Raw genomic sequence first — 26,829 nt, forward strand, 5'->3', positions numbered from 1 at the left:
AATAATCATTTCAGAACAAAAGCTAATGAGTTCACCTAGTAAACAAAAAAAACATATGATGATTTTGAGAGATGAATCAAAAGCACTTGAGAACATTTAAAATCAACTAAAGGTTTTTTTTTTTTTTTTGGAGACGGAGTCCTGCTCTGTCACCCAAGCTGGAGTGCAGTGGCGCCATCTCGGCTCACTGCAACATCCAACTCCCAGCAATTCTCCTGCCTCAGGCTCCTGAGTAGCTGGGATTACAGGTGAACACCACGACGCCCAGATAATTTTTTGTATTTTTGGTAGAGACAAGGTTTCACCATGTTGGCCAGGCTCGTCTTGAACTCCTGACCTCAAGTGATGCACCTGCCTCAGCCTCCCAAAGTGCTAGGATTACAGGTGTGAGCCACCATGCCCGGCCAATTAAAGATTTTTTTTCAGTGCAAAATAGGAAAAGAAGGAAGTGTTCTCAATCTGGTCATAGAGTCTGCAAAAAATGTAGAGAAAACATTTTACCAAAGGGTAAAATATTGAAAAATTTCCCCCAAGATTAGGAACAAGAAAGGATATCTACTTGACCACACTACTTAACTTTGAACTGGTCACACTACCCAGTATAATAAGGCAAAGAATTTGAAAGAGTGAGAGACATAAATAAAATTATTTCTTTCAGATGACATAATCTTGTTCATAGAAAGTGGAAAACAACATACAAACTATTAACATTTATGTGTATTTCTAACACAAAGTCAATATGATGCTTTTGCATTTTCCTATATTAGCAACAATTAGAAAATGAAATGTTAAAAGGTATACCAGTTGCAAGACCATAAACAAGAAAAACTCTAGGAAGAAAATTAGGCCGGGCACGGTGGTTCACGCCTGTAATCCCAGCACTTTGGGAGGCCGAGGCGGGCGAATCCCGAGGTCAGCAGATGGAGACCATCCTGGCTAACATGCTGAAAACCCATCTTTACTAAAAATACAAAACAAATTAGCCGGGCGTGGTGGTGGGCGCCTGTAGTCCCAGCTACTTGGGAGGCTGAGGCAGGAGAATGGCGTGAACCCGGGAGGCGGAGCTTGCAGTGAGCCGAGATCGCACCACTGCACTCCAGCCTGGGCACAGAGCGAGACTCCGTCAAAAAAAAAAAAAAAAGAAAATTAATGGAAGATGTTTATACTCTTTCTCAGAAAATATTAGGTTATTGCTAAAAGAAAAAACTGACTTAAACAATTAGGGGGAATGTTGTCTGTTCCCAGATTAGAAAACTCAACATTATAAAGATGAAAGTTTCTGCAAAATTTCTTAGTATCAGGTTGATGCAAAAGTAATTGCAGTTTTGTATTGCTGAAATTTTGTTTGATATTGGAATGCATTCTTAAATGTGTTTATGTTATGCATCATTTTAATGTGCATTTCTCACTTTATTTTTTCTTGATAATGACTTGTTACTTGCTGTTTATTTTATATTTATTTTAGACAACGGAAATGATGTTAGAGAGCAAATTTGAGCCATTTTCTTATTTGAGTTCAAAATGTGTCGTAAAGCAGCAAAGACAACTCACAACATCAACAACGCATTTGGTCCAGGAACTGTTAATGAACATACAGTGCTGTGATGGTCCAAGAAGTTTTGCAAAGGCAGTGAGAGCCTTGGTGATGGGGAGTTTGGTGACCCGCCATCAAAGTCTATAACCACCAACTGAGTTCAATCATCAAAGCTGATTCTCTTACAGCTACACGGAGAAGATGCCGAAGAACTCAACGTTGACATTCTGTGGTTGCTTGGCATTTGAACCAACTGGAGAGGTGAAAAAGCTTGATAAGTGGGTGCCTCATGTGTTGAGCAAAAATTTAAAAAAAAAAATCGTCATTTTGAAGTTCCTCTTATTCTACACAGCAGCAATGAACCATTTCTCAATTGGATAGTGACATGCGATGAAAAGTGGATTTTATACGACAACCAGTGATGACCAGTTCAGTGGATGGACCAGGAAGAAGCTCCAAAGCACTTCCGAAAGCTAAACTCGCACCACAAAAAGTTATGGTCACTGTTTGATGGTCTGCTGCCTGTGGGTTCCACTACAGCTTTTTCAATCCCCGGGGAAAACACTACATCTGAGAAGTATGCTCAGCAAATCGATTAGATGCAACATAAACTGCAGTGTCTGCAGCCAGTATTGGTCAACAGAAAGGGCCAAATTCTTCTCCAGACAATGCCCAACTGCACGTTGGACAACCAGCGCTTCAAAAGTTGAATGAGGGCCGGGCACAGTGACTCACGCCTGTAATTCCAGCACTTTGGGAGGCCAAGGCAGTGAGATCACAAGGTCAGGAGTTCGAGACCAGCCCGGCCAACATGGTGAAACCCTGTCTCTACTAAAAATACAAAAATTAGCTACGCATGGTGGCGTACGTCTGTAGTCCCAACTTCTCGGGAGGCTGAGGCAGGAGAATCGCTTGAACCTGGGAGGTGGAGGCTACAGTGAGCCAAGATCGCACCACTGCACTCCAGCCTGGTGACAGAGACTTCCTCTCAAAAAAAAAAAAAAAAAAAAAAAAAAGTTCAATGAATTGGGCTATGAAGTTTTGCCTCATCCACCATATTCACCCAACCTCTTACCAACTGACTACCACTTCTTCAAGCACCTTGAAAACGTTTTTAGGGAAAACATTTCTACAACCAGCAGGATGCAGAAAATGCTTTTCAACAGTTCTTTGAATCCCTAAGCACAGATTTTTATGTCACAGGAATGAACAAACTTTATTTCTCATTTGACAAAAATGTGTTGATTGTAATGGTTCTCATTTTGACTAATAAAGATGTGTTTGAGCCTAGTTATAATGACTTAACATAGACGGTCCAAAAATGCAATTATTTTTGCATCCACCTAATAGATCGGTACTTCTGTTTCTAGCTATATATCAAAAAGATGCATATAAATGTACACCAAAAGGCAGGCATGAGAATGGCTTTTTGTGGCACTACTACAGCACCAACTGAACTGAACTGAAAACTTCAATAGGAGTAGAATGGATAAATTGTAGTGTATTTATGAATGGAAATAACATGCACGATGGTAATGAAGAACTATGCAAAATCATTGTAGACTATCAGAGACATAATATTACGAGAAATAAGTCAAATGCAAAATAATGTATAATATGGGAATTTATGTATATACACTTCAAAAATCAAATAACAGTTTAGGTTTGAGATTAGTAACTGAGAGGAAGCAGATGGTAGAGTCCTGAGCTTCTGTGGTGCTGTTCTGTATCTTACCCTTGATCTTAGTTGTATTGCTGCCTTCACTTTGTAAAAATCCCTCAGGGGGCCGGGCGCGGTGGCTCAAGCCTGTAATCCCAGCACTTTGGGAGGCTGAGACGGGTGGATCACAAGGTCAGGAGATCGAGACCATCCTGGCTAACACGGTGAAACCCCGTCTCTACTAAAAAGACAAAAAACTAGCCGGGCGAGGTGGCGGGCGCCTGTAGTCCCAGCTACTTGGGAGGCTGAGGCAGGAGAATGGCGGGAACCCGGCAGGCGGAGCTTGCAGTGAGCTGACATCCGGCCACTGCACTCCAGCCTGGGCGACAGAGCGAGACTCCGTCTCAAAAAAAAAAAAAAAAAAAAAAAAAAAAAAAAAAAAAATTCCCTCAGGGGACGCCTTTGAGATTTGTTTACTTTTCTGAGTATGTGTTATAAGAAAACCCTAGCCTGACCAACATCTTGAAACCCTGTCTCTACTAACAAAAAAATACAAATATTAGTTGAGCCTGGTGGCGGGCGCCTGTAGTCCCGGCTGCTCGGGAGGCTGAGGCAGAAGAATGGTGTGAACATGGGAGGCAGAGCTTGCAGTGAGCCGAGATCACGCCACTCCACTCCAGCCTGGGCAACAGAGAGAGACAATGACTCAAAAAAATAAATAAATAAATGAAACCTTAATAAAAGCTTATAGCCACTTCTACCATTTAAAGATGTGGGAAGCAAAAAAGGAAATAACATTTCAAAATTTATTATCTTAAGTTGTAGATGTTGGAAGTAACCATGTTGTAATTGTTGAGAGAACACAATCCTGAGTCTTTGGACATGAACTTAGAGTTTCAGTAAAGGATTTATCTGGTGTGCCTTACATAGAAAAAATAAAATAAAATTTCATGGGGAAGCCCAAGGAGAGGTAACTCATGAAATACAGAGGCTAGAAGCCTTGAAGGAAAAAATATGCCAATAAATGGAAATATAAATTACTCCTCCATACTCAAAATGTAGATAAAAGTCTATAAGCAATGTGTTATGTGTGTATGTCATTGTGTAAGTATATGTGTATGTGTGTGTAAAACCAGGGGAGGGAGATGTGATCTACTTCTAGAAAAATGGTAGCTTTGAACAGGGAAAGCATACGTTGAAAGAAAATCTATGAATAACTAAAAGCTTCCTTTGCACTTATGTATAAATTTTAAATATATATTTACACATATGGTTTATAATTATCGGTTGACGCCTATAATTTTCAGGAGAGGCAATTGTTTTTGTTCAGTGTTGTGTATCCATTCCTACCACAGTTCCTGGCATATGGTGGCACCTATAAATATCCCTTAAGTCAAAATAATACTGAACCAATGCACTGAAATAAAAATACTAGCAGCAGTAACTTACACATTGCAGTTTCGACGTAATAGGCAACCTGCTTTATATACATTGATTGTTTGAATTACCATTACAATTGTGTATACGTAACCCCACAGTTAGTTATCATAGTTTAGATTCAAATAAGAGGTGGGACCGGGCATCCTGGCTCACGCCTGGAATCCCAGCATTTTGGCAGACCAAGGCAGGCAGATCACTTGAGGTCAGGAGTTTGAGATCAGCCTGGCCAACATGGTGAAACCTCATCTGTACCAAAAATATAAAAAATTAGCTGGGTGTGATGGTGTGCGCCTGTAATCTCAGCTACTCGGGAGGCTGAGGCAGGAGAATCGCTTGAACCCGGAGGTGGAGGTTGCAACGAGCCAAGATCATGCCACTGCACTCCAACCTGGGCGACAGAGTGAGACTCTGTCTCAGAAAGAAAAAAAAAAAAAAAGGTGGAAGCAGGGTCTCAAACCCAGGAGAGATTGGGGTAAATATATGCCAACAACAGAAGTCCCCCAACAAACTGAGAGGGCTATTGCCACCACCTCCTGTAAGCCTTCTTTAGAATCTCCAATGAGATGGTACCTTAGTTGTTATTTACATTACTGCAGTTTTTGTTTTGTTTTGTTTTTTGTTTTCTTTGAGTCGGAGTCTTGCTCTGTCACCCAGGCTGGAGTGCAGTGGTGCAATCTCCATTCACTGCAACCTCTGCCTCCCGGGTTCAAGCAATTCTCTGCCTCAGCCTCCCGCGTAGCTGGGACTACAGGCGCCCGCCACTGCGCCCGGCTAATTTTTGTATTTTTAGTAGAGACGGGTTTCACCATCTTGGCCAGGCTGGTTTTGAGCTCCTGACCTCGTGATCCACCTGCCTCAGCCTCGCAAAGTGCTGGGATTACACGCGTGAGCCACCGCGTCCAGCCACTTCAGTTTTGTCTTAGGGAGTACTGACCTTCAGAATAATCTTAACTTTCATGCATGTAAATCAATAAATCTTTCCTTCTGCAGCTTCTGACAGATTATGTATTCTGGAAGATGCTCTCTCACAAGATCAGAAAATTCTTCTAATAGCTTTTTTCCATTATTTACTGTTTTGAACTGAAAAATGAAACCTTTACTCCATGGGCAATTCACTGTTTTATTGTATAAAGATGAAGAGACTTAATATTTCCTTCTAAACTATTAACCAATTTTACCTACTTAATTTATTTAATCACTAATTCCGTCCTCTCTCAGTCACAGTGATTTTTTCTTTTTTCTTTTTTCTTTTTTTTCGAGGCGGAGTCTTGCTCTGTCGCCCAGGCTGGAGTGCAGTGGGTGATCTCCATTCACTGCAACCTCCGCCTCCCGGGTTCAAGAGACTCTCCTGCCTCAGCCTCCTCAGTACCTGTGATTACAGACATGCACCACCACACCCAGCTAATTTTTGTATTTTTAATAGAGACAGGGTTTCACCATGTTGGCCAGGCTGGTCTTGAGCTCCTGACCTCGTGATCCACCTGCCTCGGCCTCCCGAAGTGCTGGGATTACAGTTGTGAGGTATCGCGCGCATGTCACAGAGATTTTAAAGGACATCTTAGTCTTACATTGAATTACCACAGATATATGGTTCCTTCATACATTTTCTCCTTATTGTATTGTTATTGATTTTAAGTATCTATACTAATTCCACTCTGTACTAATTATGGTGCTTGTGATATTTGGTGCACACTATTAAAATTTTTTCATATTTTTTTCATTTAAATGAGAATACTTTGGAAACATTTCATCATCACTAGTATTTTCATTTGAATTGCTTTACATTTGTAAGTTAATTTTAGAGAGAATGGATAACTTTAAGAAATAAAGATATATACTACAGAGTTCAGATTATTTTTCAATGTCTATTTTCAATGACTATTGATGTAAAATAATTCAATTAATATAATTCAACTGACTACTCATTTTTATATTCATCTAAAACAGTCACATCTAGACTAATTTATTTTTTTTACCGGAATTAGGGAGCTGTTGGAACGTCAGAAAACTAACAGGGAATGATTATAAAACTTTAATGTCCTGTCAGTTACTTGTTAAAGGGACAGATGCTATCGGTAATTTAATTGTGCTTAGCACCCAGCAGCAGTCTCATGAATGCCATGACCCACCGAACCACCTGCCTGTGCTGATAAATCAAGTGATAACCCTTAACAAACTAAAGATGCTAGAATTAAATATTAGTTTGGATAATCATTCACACCATCCAATAAAAAGTAGAATAACTCTGAGTAAAAACTACCTTCTGCTTTTTCTCCCACTAGGAAATAAATATTACTACTATTAATAGTGATAGCAGCTAACACTTTTCTAGTACTTAATATGTGAAAAGAATTTCACTTATCCCAACTCAATCATCAACATAACTCCAGTAGAAAGATATTATTAAAATGGTCATTTTATGTTTAAGAAACTGAGGCACAGAGAAGTCAACTGGACACCCTCAACTTGTACCTATTAATCAGTTTATTTCTAGTTTACATAATAAAGCACATCTTCGATACTACTCTGATATCCTTAGCTCAAACTTATAGGAACTTTTCATAACAAATAATGTACAAACATGTTGAACTTGTATTTAAAAATGATACAATATGGACTGAACTTGAACCTAGGCCTTTCATATGCAAACTACCTTTCCTGACAAAGGAGACAATTAATTATTACACTAGTACATCCAGAAATTCATTGAATAAGGGATGGGAATACCAAGGACAGAAAAGAACCAGTAGTGACATTGCAATAAGGTTCAGTATTCTCCTTGTCAGCAGATAAGATTAGCACCAGGTACTATGGTGGGTGCGAGCTAGGGGCAGACACAGAGGGAATATCCCTAGCTCTGAAGGTGAAAGGGACGCAGGAGCAGTGAGTTGGAAAATGCTTTAAATGTTCTAGTTGTGCTGCCCTGGCTTTATGCTAAAACTCAGCGTCACCATTTAGTATATATTATATAACTTCATGCACCTTGAAATATTTTCCTATGTGAAAGCTCAATTTTGCTAAAATATTTATTTATTACTTTATTATGTTGGCTATGCAGAAAGACAGGAAAACAGTAAGTTCATATCTATGGAAGGTCTGATACAGAAAAGCTTTTATTATGTCACCATAAAAATTACAAAATGGTTAGGGAGAAAGAGGCATAGCAAAGTGGATAATGGAAGGAGGCCAGAAGGCCCATTTAAAATCATAGTCATCATTAAATTACTTGTAACACCACCTAATATTCTTTCTTGGAAACACTTATCAAATTTTATTTCAAAACTACTTGCTCTTGTTACTTATGCTGTGACCCTACCGCCATTTTCCTCAAGCCACTAAATATCCTCCACATAAAGGAATTCCTTTGGTTTATTCCTTTGGTTTACTCCTTTGGTTTATTTATACCAAAGGTATATTTGGTGTTCATCATTTTCTACGTGCAGCCAGTAACCCTGTGAACTTCTGTTTGACACTAAATCAGCTTTGCCACATATCTTTTTTTAACATTCTAAATGCATTCTCTTTTAAAGCTACTTATTCCTAAGAATCATACGTGTATTCAGCGGAGTATATGTAGTTTGCAGTAGTTTTATATTACTTGCATTCATCTCTTTCCTCTTATCAATGTGATAATGTGATTTTAACCAATGAAGATGATAGATAATTTCTAGTTTTATTGTGCTTTAAGAAAGTTACTCATAGCAGAGGCAGCCTATTTAATGTTGTACCCCAAAAAAGTTATGGGCTATTCTAAATGGCATGCTGTTTATGTGTGAGAATATAAAAAAGCAAAGCTGGGTTTTGAAGGTAAGCTGATTAGTTTTGCTAAACTTAAAAAACAACTCTCAGCAAATATGAAATATTAGCATTGAAAATAAACTTAGGTACCACTATATTTTAATACTACAAATTGAGGCCGAGATAAATGACCACTTAGTGTTTCTAAAATACCCAGTGATAGATGAATGTTGAATTAGAAAACAACATGATAGTCAGGTGTAGGCATAGCAACAAAAATAATAATAATTGGTTCATTGGGTTCTACGCTAGAAGAAAAAGAGAAAAAGTCAGAAGGATAGATTTGGGTGTTATCCACATATATGTGATACGCTAAAGAAGCACGTATAATAAACGTTCATTCTATGTATAATGAGCACACAGCACAACTCAGATAGCAGATATAGGTGACATAAAAACCAACGAAGCCAACAGCAATGATGGCTATCTCAACCGGAAATTATTTGCAAATAATTTTGTCAGCCTTAAGAGTGAAAATGAAATGAGACAAGTCCAAACTTGCTTTAAGTCAAGAAGAAGGATTGAGTGATTTCAATAATGAGAATCTCTGCGACCAACAAGCATTTATTATACATTTGATGATATCTCTGAAAGAAATCAAGTTACACACATACCACAGACCTTGTCAAAAGTTTCCACAAGTTATTTGACAAGATCTATGCAATCATAAGGTTTATTTTGAAAAGGATGATGGTTCAAGAACAAGAAACTCCTTTAAATAATATTCAGTAACAATATAATCACAAATGAACCAAAAATCACCAGTAAAAGAAATGTGGGCATTATTCTAAGACACTCAATGTTCCTGAATATGAAGATTATGAATGCCTCCATGTTTCAGAAATGTGAAGTAAAGAACGAACAGAATCATGAGCCAGAATAAAGTAGTGATACACATTTTGAAAATTATCTCATGAAAACCAAGATCTAAAACAATAAGTCTTGGGGATAATGTTCAAGATATTCTAATGACTTATTCCACACTTATTTGGGGGCCACCATGTGTCAAGTAGGGTTATAAAAACCCAGGCATACAGGATAAATTCCCCACTGGACTTGAAGTGCAGTATTAAATAGTTGCATGAAGAAAATATTAGCGTTCAGAAAGTTAAGTTACATATATAAAAAATGACAGACATCATGTAAATTTGGGAAAAACTTAAAAATTTTTCAAGCTAATATATAGTCAATTTTTGGTGTATACTTCTATGAATCCTAACACATGCAGATTGCTGTGTAATCATCACTATAGTCAAAATATAGGACAGAGTCATCACCCTCCAAAAACTCTCTTGTACTATCCCCTTGTACCTAACCCCTCCTCCATGCCATCCCTATGAACTACACATGAATCTGGTTTTACCACAGTTTTGTCCTTTTAAGAATGTCATATAAATGCCATCATACAGTATATAAATTGCCAGACTGACTTATTTTACCTAACATAAGGTCAATAGCTTTTTTAAAAAGTTGTTGAATACCATTCCACTGTGTTAATATACCACAGTGTATTCATCCATTGTCTTGCTGAAGGATATTTGAGTTGACTCTTGTTGTTGGCAATTGTGGATAGAGCTGCTGTAAATATCTCTATAAACTTTGTGGTGTAAACATGTTTTTATTTAACTTGGGCAATCACCTAGAAGTGAGATTGTTGGACCATATGGTAGTTGCATGTGTAACTTGATAGGAACAGGCAAACTGTTTTTTTCAGAATGGTGTAATGTTTTGCATTTTTAGCAGCAGGAGTATAAAAGTTCCAGTAGCTTTGTGTCCAATCTAACACTTAGTACTATCTGTATCTTTTATTTTAGTCATTACACTTGTGACTTATGATTTCTCAAAGCCTGTAATGTGAAAATATGTGTGGTCAATTTCTTAATGTGTAATATTGAAGGCTTTCTTCCCCAGATATATTTACCTATAATACTCTAGTGTGCTTTAGGTAGCTGATAGATTTACCGATTCAATTAGTAGCTCACAGGTTAGGTGGGCAAAGAGCCCGCAAGTGAGAAGAATAAGGATGTGGAATCATAAGGACCTCTGGAAGACATATGAGGAAAGAAAGCACATTTTCTTAGTCTGCAATGCATGCCTCCCTGGAGTGGCAGGCTGGGCTTTGAATTACATTCAATAATCTTTGTAGAAAGATGAAGTATGGCAAAGGCAACGTAAGAATAGAAACAATTTTTTTTTTATTCTAACTATGACATGAGAAAAGGTGAGCTCCAAAATTTATGAATTATTAACATGCTCTAATTCCTTTCGGAGGGGTAGAGAAAGGAAAGATATTAGTTAAACCATAGACGGATGGGTTTGTGAGCATGTTGAAAACAAAACAGCTAACACATGACCTCAGAATCAAAATAAGCCATGAAAAAATGAGATTTTTCTTTTTTTTTCCCATAGGATTATTGGATCAAAACATAGAGGGATCATATAGTATTAAAAATTCTTAACTTCAGGCAAATATATGACAAAATATCTAGAGATAATATTGGAAACAAAGGTTGCAAATGAATTCAGAACTGACTAAATATTTTAACCAAAGAATGCTTATTAAGGGATTCATAACAATCTTAAGAAATCTGAAGAGATTTGGGTAATACTATTTCCTCATTATGAAATATATATTGTCAGGAGTCTAATAAATACTTGGAAACAGAAGAATAGCTGGGGTTCATTTTCTCCTCTTCCTTTGCTCAATTTTCTATTCCCACCAGTGGTTTATTTTTCTGGTACATACATTATCTGACTTGGAATTTTTCCAAAATGAAATACAAGAATAGACACAAAATCCAAAGTGAAAGTCAGGAGAAAAATGCTACTGTAGTTAACAGACCTAGATCATAAGTAACTGTTTCCCCCTAGCTTCTCTCTCTACCCCATGACCAGGCAATTAGTATTGTTGGACACTCATCTGGGCTTGGGTGCCACCTCATTTAGGAGCCCTAATACTGAAGTGAATGATCTTCTGTGTACATATGAACTCCTACATTTTATTTAGCTTCCTGCCTCCAGATGTTTTCAGATAATTATTCCCATAACCTTACATTTATGAACATTATGCCCCATTAGCCAAATTTCCAAAGACATGTTTCTTATCAAGGCAAACACCAAACTGCATGTTCCATAAGTCAATTATATATGGAACTCCAATGCACCTGCAATTCTGAGGTCCCACAAAGGGAACCTCATTAAAAACAATGATTGGTTAAATGTATAAGCTACAGACTCATTAATTTCAGATAATTTATGTAGTCATAAGGTCTAATGAAATATCTAAAAGAGAAAATTTAAAACCACTCCTTTGTTACTTTGTTTAACTTATTTTGCTTATCTTTTAACTGGCCCTGTAATATATCATTTCTCTTTTATTACAATTACTTTAATATTAAAATTCAAACACTAGAGATATACTCATATTTTGGATAAATTTATATAATTACCAAATTAATAAAATGTTTATTCATCTGCTTAGTGACTTCTGCAGTATTGTGCACTTAAGAAATACTCTGTGTATTATATTTATTGAAATAGACTTGCATTATCTTTTTTATTAACATGTAAGGAGATGGAGTGGCCTAAGTAGTGCTAAATAAAGGAGTAGGACACCTTTACGATATGTCTTAACAGAGGCACAGTTTCTCACTTTATCCTATCACCCTGATTTCTATACCCTCAAGACTAGAATCACTTTAACGACTAAAGATATTGTTACCAAAGGTCATAGTTTGAAATACATATATTTTGTCTGGAAAAGGAAACATTTCAAAGATATAGTATTCATTGACATATAGGCATGAATTATTTTAGCAGATTAGCTACCTTTGGTCTTGAGAAGTAGAGGCCAATACCATGCAAGAATGGTCTTTAAGACCATAGCACAGAGCACTGTTAAGTGGAGCTGGCTTTGTAGAACTGCAGTGATTGATGTTTAACAAGCACATGGGGTACTTGGAAAGAGAAGGAGCAAGCCAGCAAAGGTTGAAGATGACCAGCCAAACTGTCTCTTTCAGGTTTTGGTCTAGGTCCTCCAGGAAGGAAAATGTGTAGTATTCCCTGATTCTGCACTTCTATCTCTACAAATAAATGTGAATTTAATTAAATATTTGAGCCAGTCCATATTTCTGTTTGTAGGACACAAACAATGCGCAACTTTGAGGAATTGGTATAATGACACAGGATGTTTAAAAAATAATATAAATACTCCTTTGATACAACTTTTCAAAACATAATCATTAGTGTCTTTCCTTCAGACATAATTCTTATTACACCTGAGTTACAAAGACTGAGAGTTCTAATTTCTAAAGCATGACACCTTCTCCTGATATCACAGGCATCTACTTCAACTTACAATTTCCTGAAATGGATTAATTATAAATTTATTAACATGAATTAATAATGAACTCAAAATCAACAATGCATTTAATCATTTGAAATGTATATGTAGTATTAAACCTAAGTGTTTTGTTGATCTATCCTTCAAGATTTGCACAGCTCACCTTACATCAAACATTCATTCTTATTAAATTATCCCAGACGATTACGACATTCTCTAAGTTAAAAAAAAATGAGTCAATGACAAAAAACGTAAATTTGGTTTTTACACGTCCTATACCATCTGCAGTCAATTAAATGATTCCCAGGTGTTCACTGTAATTGCTTTAATGCAAGATTACATGTCATTTTCAGGGCCTTTAAATATTTATTATACGACCTTCGTCTACATTTTTTCTCTATTCATTTACAAACAAAAAACATGCTTATGCTTAGCACTAACAAAAATAAGCTAATTAGGCTTAAATTATTTTGTGGATTAAATTTCATTGGGAAAAAAAAAACATTTTATAAGCCAAAACTTGATGAAAGAGTAAAAGCATAACTAGGATGTTGACTTAGATGTGCTCATTTACCTTCTTCATTTTAAATTTTTGCGCAAAATATGTGCCTATGCTGTATGACTAAGATGTCAAAAAATCAAATCAGATGGCATTTTGTCAGGACAACTGAATATTGAGCAATGTAAGGACCAGGAGATTGATCAACTGACCCCCTTATCCAAAGGTAAAAAGTAGCTTTTCATTATTTAGACTTGGAACAGAAAAGAGTCATGGAGACAATCTAGCAAAATAGAGTCATTTCATACAAAAGGCAACTAAATCCCAGAAACTTGGTCATGTGTATAGAGTAGTACACATGGAGGGCTAACAAAAAAATCACAATCACTAACTTATACATAATACATATTATGCTCCAGGAAGTGTTTCAATACCTTATTATATATTGACATATTTAATTTTCACATCTACTGTATGAGGCGAATACTCATATTACCCCTGCAGAAACCTGGAATGGATGCCTGGAGTAATGTACATAAGGTCACATAGCTGGCAGTTGACAGATCTGGGATTTAGCAGTCTCCAGAATCCATGCTATTAATTGGTGAAGTATATGTCCTTCCTAAAAATAGTTTCTGAAGATATTAAAATGCTGAGGTTTTAATCAGTCTATGTGTGTGGACCCGGAAATCTTCTTTCTAAAAGTTGTCCTGACCTTGACTTTGCTTCCTAGTACTTTCTTTGCTTTGATTCTTTGGGCAAGTGTGTGTGTTGTTGGGGGAGAGAGAGGGGGAGAGAATGAGGAGGAGAGAGAGAGAGAGAAGAGGAGAGAGAGAGAGTTCTTGGATGTTGAAGGATGTTGGAGGCGGGCAGAGGGGCATTAATCCAGTTAAGAGTCTTAGGGAAGGTCTTCAGCTTTTTTGAAAGGAATTTCATCAATATTAATTTCATCATCAGGTCATGCTATTATGGAAATGAACAGGTCCAGCCACAGTCAACTCAGGTTTTAAGATCTCACCTCAACTGACCAATGGCAAACACAGGTCCAATTATCCATCATTTAAAGTGTATTTAAAAGACACAGACAAACCATGTCTTGCAAGTAAGTCTACATTTTTGTTTCTGAATTGAGTTGGACCAATAAACATGCTCTGCTTCTTTGTCTCCCTTCCATAATTATTTTACAGAACTGCCCTTTTTGTCATGCATCCAGCCTTCTTTAAAGCATTTTGTCAGAGGATTTCTAGGCTCAATGCTTCTTTTAATGTAGTTGTTAAAAATAGTGCACATTATACCGTCCAGATTTCTCTCTATTAAACAAAATGTATATTTTGTTCAGCACATGTGAGAAAAATGTGTTTGTTTCTCATAAGATCATATGCATTCTTGTAAAGTATAGTGGGGTCATTTGGTTACATTTCCTTTTACACCTTTATTACCAGGAACATCACTGTAGTTTAATTACTCTATAAGATAGATATGCCTTCTTATGAGTAAAGATTTACTAATAGAATCTTTACATATATGTGAATCTTTTTATAAACTTATATAATTTTAAAATGGAAGTTATTTCATAACATGGATGCTCTTATTAATAGATATTGACTCAAAAAATACAGGAAAAGAAATTTTAAAAATTATTGACTTTCAGAATCCTAATGGTTTTCTAAACAAACAAATCTTCTTTTGTCATACACACACACACACACACACACACACACACACACATATATATATATATAGGTTTTTAAAAATTTTTAAATGTGTAGCTGATCGACGCACTCTGAGAAGTGCAAATGATCAATCTTGATACTTTATTGTGGCCCATCTGACTATCATCATCTCCATTCTCCGACTTGATAAACCTTCTTGGAAAAAGAAGGCAAGCACCTCAGATCTCTGAAGAAACCAGAGTCAACTCTGCTACAGAAGCTGTCTACAACAGTTTCTATTGTTAAGTGATGTTAATTGCTCAAAGTGTAAAATATGAAAAAGGAAAATCATAATAAACACAAATATCACTTTGTTTAATTGCTTGCAAATGCCATTCTTCCTTATTAACATATAGTCAGGCTTATTTAAGGCCTAAGTTTCAAGAACTACTGAGGAAAAACAGAAAATGAGAAAGTAAAGATTATAATTAAGATTTTTATACAATTTGGTTATGCCACTGATTTTTGATAAGTAGAAATGAGAATATCAAAGATAAGTAAATGATTCTGACAATAACTGCAAGCCTTTCCTAGGTGTTAATTCATTCAGAATTCATTCTTCCAAATTTATTGAGCATTAAACAAGGAGACCTATGATGAAATATGAGATCCTATTTAAAGCATAAGACTGTGGTTTTTAAGCACACTCTAAAACTAAAATTTCAGAATGACATTCAGTTTTTTAATACCCAATTAACCTTAATGTTTTAGTGGGATAATAATATAGATGTGGGATTGTGGAACTTTTTCTTGTTTATGACGTAGGACCCCATAAGTAGCCATGATAAATAACTCAGAAGTCACTGTGACTAAAATTTAAATGCAGAACACTAACAAAACAAACAAATAAACAAAATAAAAAACACAAAGGTAACTCTACCAGTTAAGATTATTCTTTTTCCAGTTTCTGAATTTATCCTCCTTTCATTTTTATCCTTCAGCTATAGAATGATGGCATAAGGCACATGAGAAAGGAAAATATTATATTAGTTTTTAGCCATTGCTTTATAAAAAATAAAAGATATTTTCTGTAACATAAGAAAAAGTAATCTATAGCTTAAAAACAGCCAGGTTGGCTAAGATTTTTAAAGGATAAATTATTTTACTGAAATCAACCTATACTTTGTTAACTACTTATAAAAGTGGTTTAAATATAGTCTGTTAAATATCAATGTAATGTTATTGATAAATAAAATATAATTATCCTCATGATACTGTGGGAAAGAGTATCACATTTTCAGTGAACCAAATTACTACAGAATTATTATTAATGTTGTAAACAAAGTCTATATCAAAACTTCGTATTTTATTTATACTACCATAAAGATTTTTATTTTATATATCACATACTATAGTTGTTCCCTGAGATAATAAAACAACCTTCACAAAGATGGTGCATAATTTACATCCTTTACCCACTTTTTTGATAGCAAGTCATGGAAAATATCATGTTATCAACATATATGAATATATAACACACCTAAAGTCACACACTTTTTTCACCTATAAAAGAAAAATAATATTCTGCTAAAGAACATAGTAATTATAGATTAAATAATAGAAAATTTTGACCTGGAGAATGATTCTGAGACTTGTTTAAGAAAGTTCTTGCTTTTTCTTCAAGGAGTCTGACCTCTTGGGATGTTGTACTTTCTTTAACCACTTCTCAACAACAATCTCATTCCTCTCTTTCAGCTTTATTCTAAGAAGAGAAATTTGGAGGAAGAAATCTTGAGTTCACCAATCTCCTCCAATGTTATGAAGGTCATGAAAATTAGAATCCAAGACTTAATGAGGGAAACTGGATATTATCTGGTCAAATTCATAAAGCCTGAAAATTTATCAATTCACAAAAATGTTTGTCAAATTGATTTGTCTTCCTAAAGTTTTAAAATATTTAGATTTAGTTTTTATTATGCTTGAGCCAGTGTATGTATACAATATTTCTCTTTTGCATTTATTGTATTAGAAATAATTTGATTTAAAATTCTATCAGTGAGTCAGGATTAGAATTATCACATGGGTTGGTCTAATTGCTGAACTAGATATATCCCTGTGAGTGGAATTAGTAGGAAGCTAGGCTTATAGAGAAAGAAAAAGGTAGGGTACAAGAGAAATTGATACTTGCTTTGCTGAAACTACTTACATACTTTTTTGAGGAAAATGGTACAATGAGAATAAAATCTGGAAAAATATTGAAATTGTTATATTTTTAGAATTGAGTATACCTTTCTAACAGAAATCGATGCATTTGATTGGCAGACAACAGAATTTTTTTACTTAGAAAATGAAGAGTAACTGAAATTTTTTTCCATAATGATTCAGTTTGTGTGGTAATTTTTTTAATATTGCAAAAATAGTATCATGACTATACTATAATCAAGGCCATACACATAAAAACTGAAAGAATAAGAAAAGAAATAGACTAGGAGGGTTAGAACAGCTACTTTATGTATACACAATTAAAATTAGAGTCTTTAGAAATAAATTTTTAATTTTCTACATTGCCTTATTCAAGTATGTCTTCAAACTCTACATAAAGGTAAATTTATTCTTACATAATTGAAGAGTTTCTGAACATGGGAAACACTTTCTGTGTTGTGTTTTGTAACATCTCTCTCAACAGTATCATAATTCAACCTTATCTAATATCACACAGATACACAGAATAGAAAAACATCATGAGATTTCTCCCATAGTATCACTGTATTTGTAATGTAAGTGATATCAATAATTACACTCACCATCATTACACCAATAGATTCAATATACAATTGCCTACCATTTGTAGACACTGACATCACCATAATGCTTATAACAGCATTCAAAATGTGTCATTATCTCCCTTTTAGAGATGAGAAAACAGAGGGTCCAAAAGACTAACTAGTTTGTTGGCACCCAAACAACTACTAAGTAGCTCCCTGTGCCTTTGTTTCAAAAATGAAAACATTATCTCCTTTCACACAGCCCTAGTCTTCTTTTGTTCTATGTTCATTAAAATATGCAAACCAGTAAAAATACATAAATCATCAAAAATACACTCAAAGGACCAGGATATTAAATAGTTTTTAAGTTAAATCCTCACTGGAATAAATGTATGTCTCTGCACAATAAGCTGCTGTGTCATTAACTTAATAATTTGCTGCATTTAAAACTCAGCTTACCATTTTTTTCTTTCTCCCTCCTCCTCTTGCTATTTTTCTCTCATGTGGCAAATATCAATATAACATTACAATCAGTTTGGAAAGGTAACTGAAAATCCTAGCACACTATATTCTTTATTTCCTGCAGGAAAGCATGCAGTGAAATGCAAACAGTATTTGTACTTCACATAATCAAATGATTGCTTTGCTCTATAGGCAGGAATTATGTAGCTATTGTGTCTGACAGTGGGCATGGGTATATAATCTTTGTGCAGTTACTTAACTATTTTTTTTTTTTTTTTTGAGACAGAATCTCACTCTGTCGCCCAGGCCCGATCTCGGCTCACTGCAACCTCCACCTCCCGGTTCAAGTCATTCTCCTGCCTCAGCCTCCCAAGTAGCTGGGACTATAGGCATATACCACCATGCCTGTATAATTTTTGCATTTTAGTAGAGATGGGGTTTCACCATGTTGGATGGGATGATCTCGATCTCTTGACCTCGTGATCCACCCGCCTTGGCCTCCCAAAGTGCTGGGATTACAGGCATGAGCCACCGTGCCCGACTCTTAATTTACATTTTGACATTTCTACTAAGAATTTTTTATATCAAAGACTGAATGCAAAAGGAAGTTCCATCTGGCTGAAGAGTTCTCAACTTTAAGAAAATTAGGATACGGAAAATCTACCAAGGTTAGGCCTGTTTCCATAGGCCTATAGTTTCTGCAGTTGCAACATAACAGGAGTGAATTAGCACGAATATTTAAGTGGACGGTTTTTGCTTCTGAATTAGTTCTATATCCATATACATATTTCTTTTATTTAATCTTGAATCCATTTGCTAATAGCACCCCTCTATAACTGCTATATTTCTAATTATCACAAAACATTATCCAGTTGTAGCAATTAATAGATATGTAATGACAAACTTTTGTGATGTAAAGCGAAACAATTTTTACAAATAAAATTATATTTTTAGAAAATTCATATATACTAAAATGTTTCCCTTTTGGTTTCATCAAAACAAATATTAAAAAACATATACCTACAAATTAAGTACACAGAATCCAAATTCATGTTTTTAAAGCTCATATTTCAAACGCAATATTTTTGCATAATTTAATTAGAAATATTGGAAACATACATTTGCATTTAAAGATGATTAATTTCTCATTAAAATAACAACACCTCAGTCCTCAAAGCTGTAATTTACTTTCCTCTTTCTCTCTTTCTCATTCTCTATCTCTTTATATATATGTGCATGTATGTATAGATAAAGAGATATGTCATGTTTATATTAAGCAATTTATCCACAGAACCAATAGTGTTATAAAAATAATTCAGAATCTACATGCATATCAAAACTTTACATTACAAATTACTTATTTGCCTTCTTGTAAAAATTGAGTCAAGTAATCACATCTTGTATTTTGATATAAATTTCTAAGTTAAAATATTTATTTGAGATGAGAAAAAAGTAACACTTCACCATTAATTTATGTTAATAACACATAAAGCCCATAAATCTTAAAATACAGATAATTTCAACATCAAATGTAGAAGTAATTGATAAATGTGAATATTTATTATACTCAACTCATGTAATTTCTAATTTGTATAAGCAGATACAATTTATTAGAAAATATTTCCCCTAGAAAAGGGACATAGACCTAAAAATGTTATATCATCTCACATTTCCTTAAGTTTATTTATTATAATTTAACATATGCTATGAAAATATTTCTTAGAAAAATGGTACATTTCATAATTCAAGGGTAATGATCAGCAAAATAAATGTAATTCAATCTCATAATAATATATTGACAAGAGTCATAACTACTAAATAGAGGAAACATGAGTAGCTTATGACACGTCAAATCATGTACAAGAAAACTGGGCTGTAATGGGATGTTGAGTTAAATATCAGAGAAATAACATACTTCTACTTTTCTCAATTAAAACAAGCTCAGTAGGCCAGGATGGTCTCGATCGCTTGACCTCGTGATCCGCCTGCCTTGGCCTCCCAAAGTGCACTCCAGCCTGGTGACAGAGTGAGACTCTCTCTAAACAACAAAAACAACAAAACAAAAAACAAAAACAACAACAACAAAAACACCAAGCACAGTAGGGGCAATCTTTACCCAAAAAACTCACCTATGGTCAGCTGTCCAGTTAACTGTCCCATGTGATTTCTTGCATTCACTGTTACATTCCTGTCAGACTGTAAGACCAGTGGACTATCCTGGGAAACATGTATAAAATAAATAAATCAAATAGAAAGCAGAAATATAGTCAAATTTACATAAAATTATACTGCATTTGTTTACATATTCTCAAACATTTAATTTGTTTGCTTTATATTAGACAGTTAATTTAATATCCCAATCATTGGTGGACAGTGTAAAAAACTGAGAGTCTCATAATAATTACTAGACAGCATATTTCATTTTTGTAAGTGGTACTATCAGATGCAAGCATTTCCAAGTCTACTGATTGTTGTACATCGAGGTGTAGTAACCCTTTTCCTCTTTCTCTCCCAGTGTCCCCTATGCCTGGCTGTGCAGATATTCCAGATGCCATCCCAAAGGCAAAAGTCCCTTTTTAAGTTTAAGTTGCAACTTTCAGATCTCAGCTTAAACGCCACCTTCTCAAAATTGGCTCATCTAATCAGAGTAACTACAGAGTCTTTCAATCCTCAGACTCCCACTCTCCATTTAGTTTGTTTAAAGCACTTATCACAAAGCAATTTAATTGTATGTGTCTATTTGGGATTTTTTATTTTTAACTTAATTTTGTCACAAAAGGAAAGATCCAGGAGCAGGAACCGCGACAGCCATGTCTACACAGTTATGTGACTATTACTTAGCATGCTGCTGAAGGAAAGAATTTTTATCTACTCAGTAGATAAAAAGTCTTCAGAGTAAAATTGATATTACAGTACCATATTATTCAATCTCATGGAAATCCTCTGTAAATCATACAAGAATTTTGCAAGGAAGTATATAGAACATAAGATTTTTGTAAATTCTGCTTTAGGACATATACCTCTGGTTACGTGTTGACTTCTATCAGTAATTTAGCATTTAACAGTGAAAATAGTTTATTGAAGGACAACAACACTGCCTTAACAGCTCACATACTAGGCTTTTGTCATACCTCCCTCAGACAAGTAACATCCAAATCCCTACATTCTCATTTTACTGATCTAAAACCTAAGTAGGGTGATCGTTTACAAATCTGTATTAACTTATTCAATAAATATTCATTGCATACTCACTATGTACAATATAATGTTCTAGAGTTGGGGACATTTCGGTGATCAAAATATAGAAAAATACTTGCTCCCTTGGTGCTTGCATTGGAAATACTGCGAAAGTCTCCATCAATATCATCCTCACCATCTAGGCAGTATGTCAAGTCTATGTCAATGTCAATTATCAAGTGCTTTCACACGTAAGCTATATTAAAACTCTCAATATTAGGATTTGGAATTTGTGATTTTATATACATATGTTTTATTTCTGCAGTTTTAAAAGAAAAAAGTCTAGTTTTCTTTTCCACAGGTGTAGCTATGCTGCAGACATTTATCTCCTAAGAAATCTAAAATATTTAAAATTAATTACATCATCCTAATGAAGTGATACGTCCAAATCCTGTTTAAGGAAGAGTTTGTGGACTAAAGATGGTTTGCAAACAGCTATCTTATACCCAATAAGAATAATGCTGTCTCTTGATAATGACATAAAGATGATGGTTCATATGTGAACACACACACACACACACACACACACACAGAATTCTATTCAATCTTGGCAAAATTCAACCTAAGTATGTTAAAAAGGAGCTTTGAATTAAATACAATTGAATATTTGAATGTAAGAAACAGGAGAAGTCTATGAAACATCTTGCAGTTCAAAAAATTGTGAAAAAGCTATAGGTCGAAATTATGTTCACTTTCTCTCAATATTTGCATGATATAGCATATATGAGTTTGGTTTAGAGTTTTAGAATATACGACACTATATGTTTTTGAGTTACTAGACATATTAAACAGAAGTTTCTGTGAACAGTAGAGGAAAACAGCATAAGCATTTGTATATATAATTTATAGACTATGTAAATATAAGGATTATTGCTTTATTAAACATGTTAAGATGGAAAAAATAGGTTGAGAAGGCAATGGATAGTTTACTTAATTTAAAAGAGAAATAGACTTGGTAGAATTGAAAGTTTAGGCCGGGCATGGTGGCTGACACCTGCAATCTCAGCACTTTGGGAGGCTGAGGCGGGAGGATCACCTGAGGCCAGGAGTTTGAGACCAGCCTGGCCAACATGGCAAAACTCCATCTCTACTAAAAATACAAAAAATTAGCTGGGCATGGTGGTGGGCACCTGTAATGCCAGCTACTCGGCAGGCTGAGCAGGAGAATTGCTTGAAGCTGGGAGGCAGAGGATGCAGTGAGCCCATATTGCACCCACTTCACTCCAGACTGGGTGACAGAGTGAAAGTCTTTCTCAAAAAAAAAAAAAAAAGAATTGAAAGTTTAAAAGTTTAATCATTCCACATCTTTGTCTGCAACATAGCAATCTCCTTTTACTCTAACCACAGAGATCTTATTGAAGCTCTGCCTCTAGCACTCTTCCCTTCTTGTCATATAATTCTCCTAATTCTTTTGGTCAGAATTAAATTTTTATATCTAGATTAAAATTTCACTGTGATAGCACCCATAAGTTTTTTACTTAGTAGAACCATAAACATACAGCTCTCAGAGGTAGTGAGTTATTCTCTATGCTGTGTTCCTATGAACATCAATATATTATTATGCTATACTTATTTATTATAATGTGATCAAGTGAGCTGAACCAAAACCAAGTATTCATGTTTGATAAATGAAATTTGATGCCTATAAGATCATCATTTCCATCCACAAATCACATAATCATTTCTGTATTTTATATCAGTACCATGCTATCTTTGTGGATTAGACCCATTGCTCATGCATTCGAGGTTTAACACATGACTTTTTGCACACTATCCACTCAGTACTAATTAAAACAAACATGCAATAAAAATACGCATAATGATGAAAAATCTTTCAGTCATTTAAGCGGAGATACAATCCTAAGCAATTCACAAATCTGATCTCAAATATATGTTTAGGTGAGAATCAGCACCAACATATCACGTCTTAACAAAAGTAAAGAAAGACACTTAAGAAATGTTTTCCCTAAATAAAGAATTAATTACTCCTTAAGTTCTATGTCTTCTTTCTTGTGTTTGTTTCTCCAAAGATCTCTATATGAGAAAATGAGAAAATAACTGATACTAATATTTTACTCCAGTCCACTGTCTGGTTTATATCCTTTATATTATACTCCTGTGTTCCAAAATTTTGAAAGCTAATATGTGGTTTAAGATATTTAAATAGACATAGTAGTACTCTCTAACAGTTTATTCTTGCTGAGAACATAAAGGAGAGAAATCTATTTTGGTGATATTTTTTCATGGAGTAGGAATCAGACATTTAAGTTTTGTAAAACTAAGAACGTAGTTAATATACAGCATGATATACTAGTATAAAATATAATATTTATATATAGCATATGATATTATAAATATATAGTATATAGCATATATAATATATAGCATCTATATAAAATAATAGGTATAATATATAGCATGATATACTAGCATAAATATCTTTTTTTTGGAAAAATAAAATCTTCATCTTCGAATGTAATTATTTTTCCTCCAAGCCAATAAATCCCCCATAAATAAGGGATCTCCTGGTTTTCTGGAGCTGACCTGGACTTGGCTCTAGCTCTAGAGGACATATCCGCCTTCTTACGTCACTCTGTAGACAAAGCAGATAGGTGATCCAGTGAGAAAGGCAGTGAGACTGTTAAGTAGGCCTGAGAGGTTCTGCTTACAATTCTATTACACAACATATTCTTCATGCCACGGGCATGGCTGCCATTTTCTAATGGTTAGAGAAAAATAATGAAATGTGTTCTTCTCATTTTAATATTTTTTGTGATAGGCTGTGCATGTGACCAATGGAAAAATGATCTTTTTCTTTTTATTTCTATTGCCTTCACTTTATTTATAACAAATATTTACTGAGTGCCTATAATATATTCAGCTTTCTGCTAACCACTGGGTACAAAAGAGAAAGAAAGGAGACAGACTTCTTTTCTGGAGTTCATAGTCTAGTAGCCAGACAGACAATAAACCAGATAATTAACAAACATAAAAACAGAGAATATTAACAGTAACAGACTGGTGTGATAGAGATTTCCCTAAAAAAGCATTAGTAATATTGTTGAGAAGATATGAGTGTTTTAGGTAAGGATTTAGCTTCCGATACTCATTCTCTCCAGTTTAACTATTACATTAAGTTGTAGTGAAATAGCAGTAGTACAAACAGCAACCAACATTTACTGGCCCTTAATCAGTGCCAGACACTGCTCTAACTACTTTATATGTATGAGATCATCTACTTATGAAGGTTACAATAAAACCATCTACGAAGAGTCAAGATAATAACATGATTGTAAGACAGACAGGGGACCCTGACTGTTTGAGCTCAAGCCCTGCAGCTGCCAAATGCTGACTTGGCAAGTCACTCCACATTTCTGTGTCACAGTTTCTTCATCTGTAAAATAGGGGTCATAGTACATAATTTATGGGCTTGTTATGAGGATTCAATGAGACAACACATGCAAAATGCACAGATCAGAGCCCACCCTCTGTTGACAGCAACGTCTGCTTTTATTATTTATTCCTCATTTTAACTACAGTATTTTACTACTAATAATACTGGATACCATCACTCCTGTTTCACAAATAAACTGTAGTGCAGAAAGATTAAGTCACTTGCTTCAAATGACAGAGCTAAAAAAGCTAACAAGCCATGTTGGAACTCCGAAATTTTGTTTCAAATATGCCCTGTCAACCACGAGGAAGTACGGTGTTTCTTCGGGCTCATCTAATTCTAGGCTTTCTGAACTGTCAAACCAATATAAAAAGTAAGAAACTGAATTGAACAAAATAGACTTTAAAATTTCTTTAAGCATTTTGGTCACTAAAAGAAACATCTTATACACACACACACACACACACACACACACACACATATAAAGCTTAAGATATGACCTTTACTTTCCTCTACTTTGCTGCTATAATCCAGGTTTTGGTAGCATGACCTTGTTCATTTTGTTTCATTTTGTTTCCTCAGATTCTAAACAAGGACGGTTTGTTATTAACCGTCATCTGCCTACACATTTTAGAAAGTATCGCCCATGCAAATCTCCCTACTTGGTATTCTGAAAGATCATTAGTGACCTATTTCATTCAGCGTAGATGATGTGAATTTGGTATGTTGTTACCTAAGTTTATATAGTTTAGAAGATAAATTTTCTTCTCAAGGATGGAAATACGGAATTTGCCAACAAATCTACATTATCCTCAGATCCTCTAATCTTCCTAAATATCCAATCAGCTGCTTCAGAAATACTGCTTGAATACATCTTTTCCTGTTTTTCCATGCCTACTACTATAATAGATTCAAAACCCACATCGCAATAACCACTTGATTTTTCATATCCAGTGTTATTTAAAAATACTTTTAAAACATATTGGCATACTAGAATGCAAACAAAACAAAACATTGATTGATTCCTCACTCTCAGCTTGAAACGAATGCATGTTCACAACGTGTAAGGCTCTTCACAATGTGACCCAGTTCTACTTTTCTATGTCTACTTCACCTCACTTCCGTCATTTAAGAGTAAACCAAATTTCCCATTTTTGTCAACTACATACCACTTCTATTTATTTTCACCTTCAGTTTCCCAGGCCAGAAATTCTTATCCATGTCTCTTTCTCAGGAAAAATTGTAGATATTTTTCCAGTCCAGGTCAAAGTCCTGTCCTCTGTGAAGCCTTCCTATTCCTCCAGAGTTAAGTCACCTCCCACCCTTCAGTTCCTCAGTCAGTGTTGATGTCTATCATAGTACTCGTTGTAGGCTTTTTGTCTTATTTTGTTTTAAACATTCATGTGATTTGTAACCTCTATTTAGCTGAACTGTCCTGAAAACATAGTACGCTGTCAATTCCTTTTGCTCATACGGACTTTTAAAAGTATAGTTTGTGTCACACTTGATACATAATTTATGTTCAATAAATGTATGTTGAGTGAATGAGCTGAAGTGAGCACGTTACAATATCCAGGCTACATGGGTTTATGTGGATTTGTGTTCAGATCACACAAAATTTAGGAAGCTATTACTCCCCTTCTTTCTTCCTTCTTCCTCCTCCTCCTCGTCCTTTTTTCTCCTCCTTCTCTTCCTCCTTCCTCCTCCTTCTCTTCCTTCTTCCTCTTCCTCATTCTTCTTCTTCTTCCCCAGAGCAAGATTGGTAAAAATTCATCTCAGTGAAACAAGCCATATCAAATTATTATTTAATGGTTACTCATCATCCCTGTGCCCAAGGCAGCTATGTCATTCCTTTCCTTAATATTTGACCCACTGAAGCTGCAAAACAAGTGTTTATTTTATTCTTTGAAATAAAAAGTAAAAATTATTTTAATACTTGAAATTCATTTCCTTCAGAATGCAAATTATCTAGTTATTGAAATTTTTCTTTTAAAGGAAGAAGTGATATTATGAAAATAAACATATCTAGAGCTGTTAATCTGACTT

At 35.0% G+C, this 26,829-nt stretch overlaps 1 protein-coding gene across 2 annotated transcripts in view; it reads right to left on the minus strand.

The window, feature by feature from the left end:
- Nucleotides 1-26,829, minus strand: part of SGCZ (sarcoglycan zeta) — a 480,578-nt gene that overhangs the window by 120,252 nt on the left and 333,497 nt on the right. For both annotated transcript variants that reach the window (XM_073018632.1, XM_037983832.2), the window contains exon 3: nt 20,282-20,369. In XM_073018632.1, the coding sequence (XP_072874733.1) occupies nt 20,282-20,369 (88 nt within the window). The remainder of the gene's footprint in view (nt 1-20,281; nt 20,370-26,829) is intronic.

The sequence above is a fragment of the Chlorocebus sabaeus genome, chromosome 8 (assembly GCF_047675955.1).
Source record: "Chlorocebus sabaeus isolate Y175 chromosome 8, mChlSab1.0.hap1, whole genome shotgun sequence".
Classification (NCBI taxonomy): domain Eukaryota; kingdom Metazoa; phylum Chordata; class Mammalia; order Primates; family Cercopithecidae; genus Chlorocebus; species Chlorocebus sabaeus.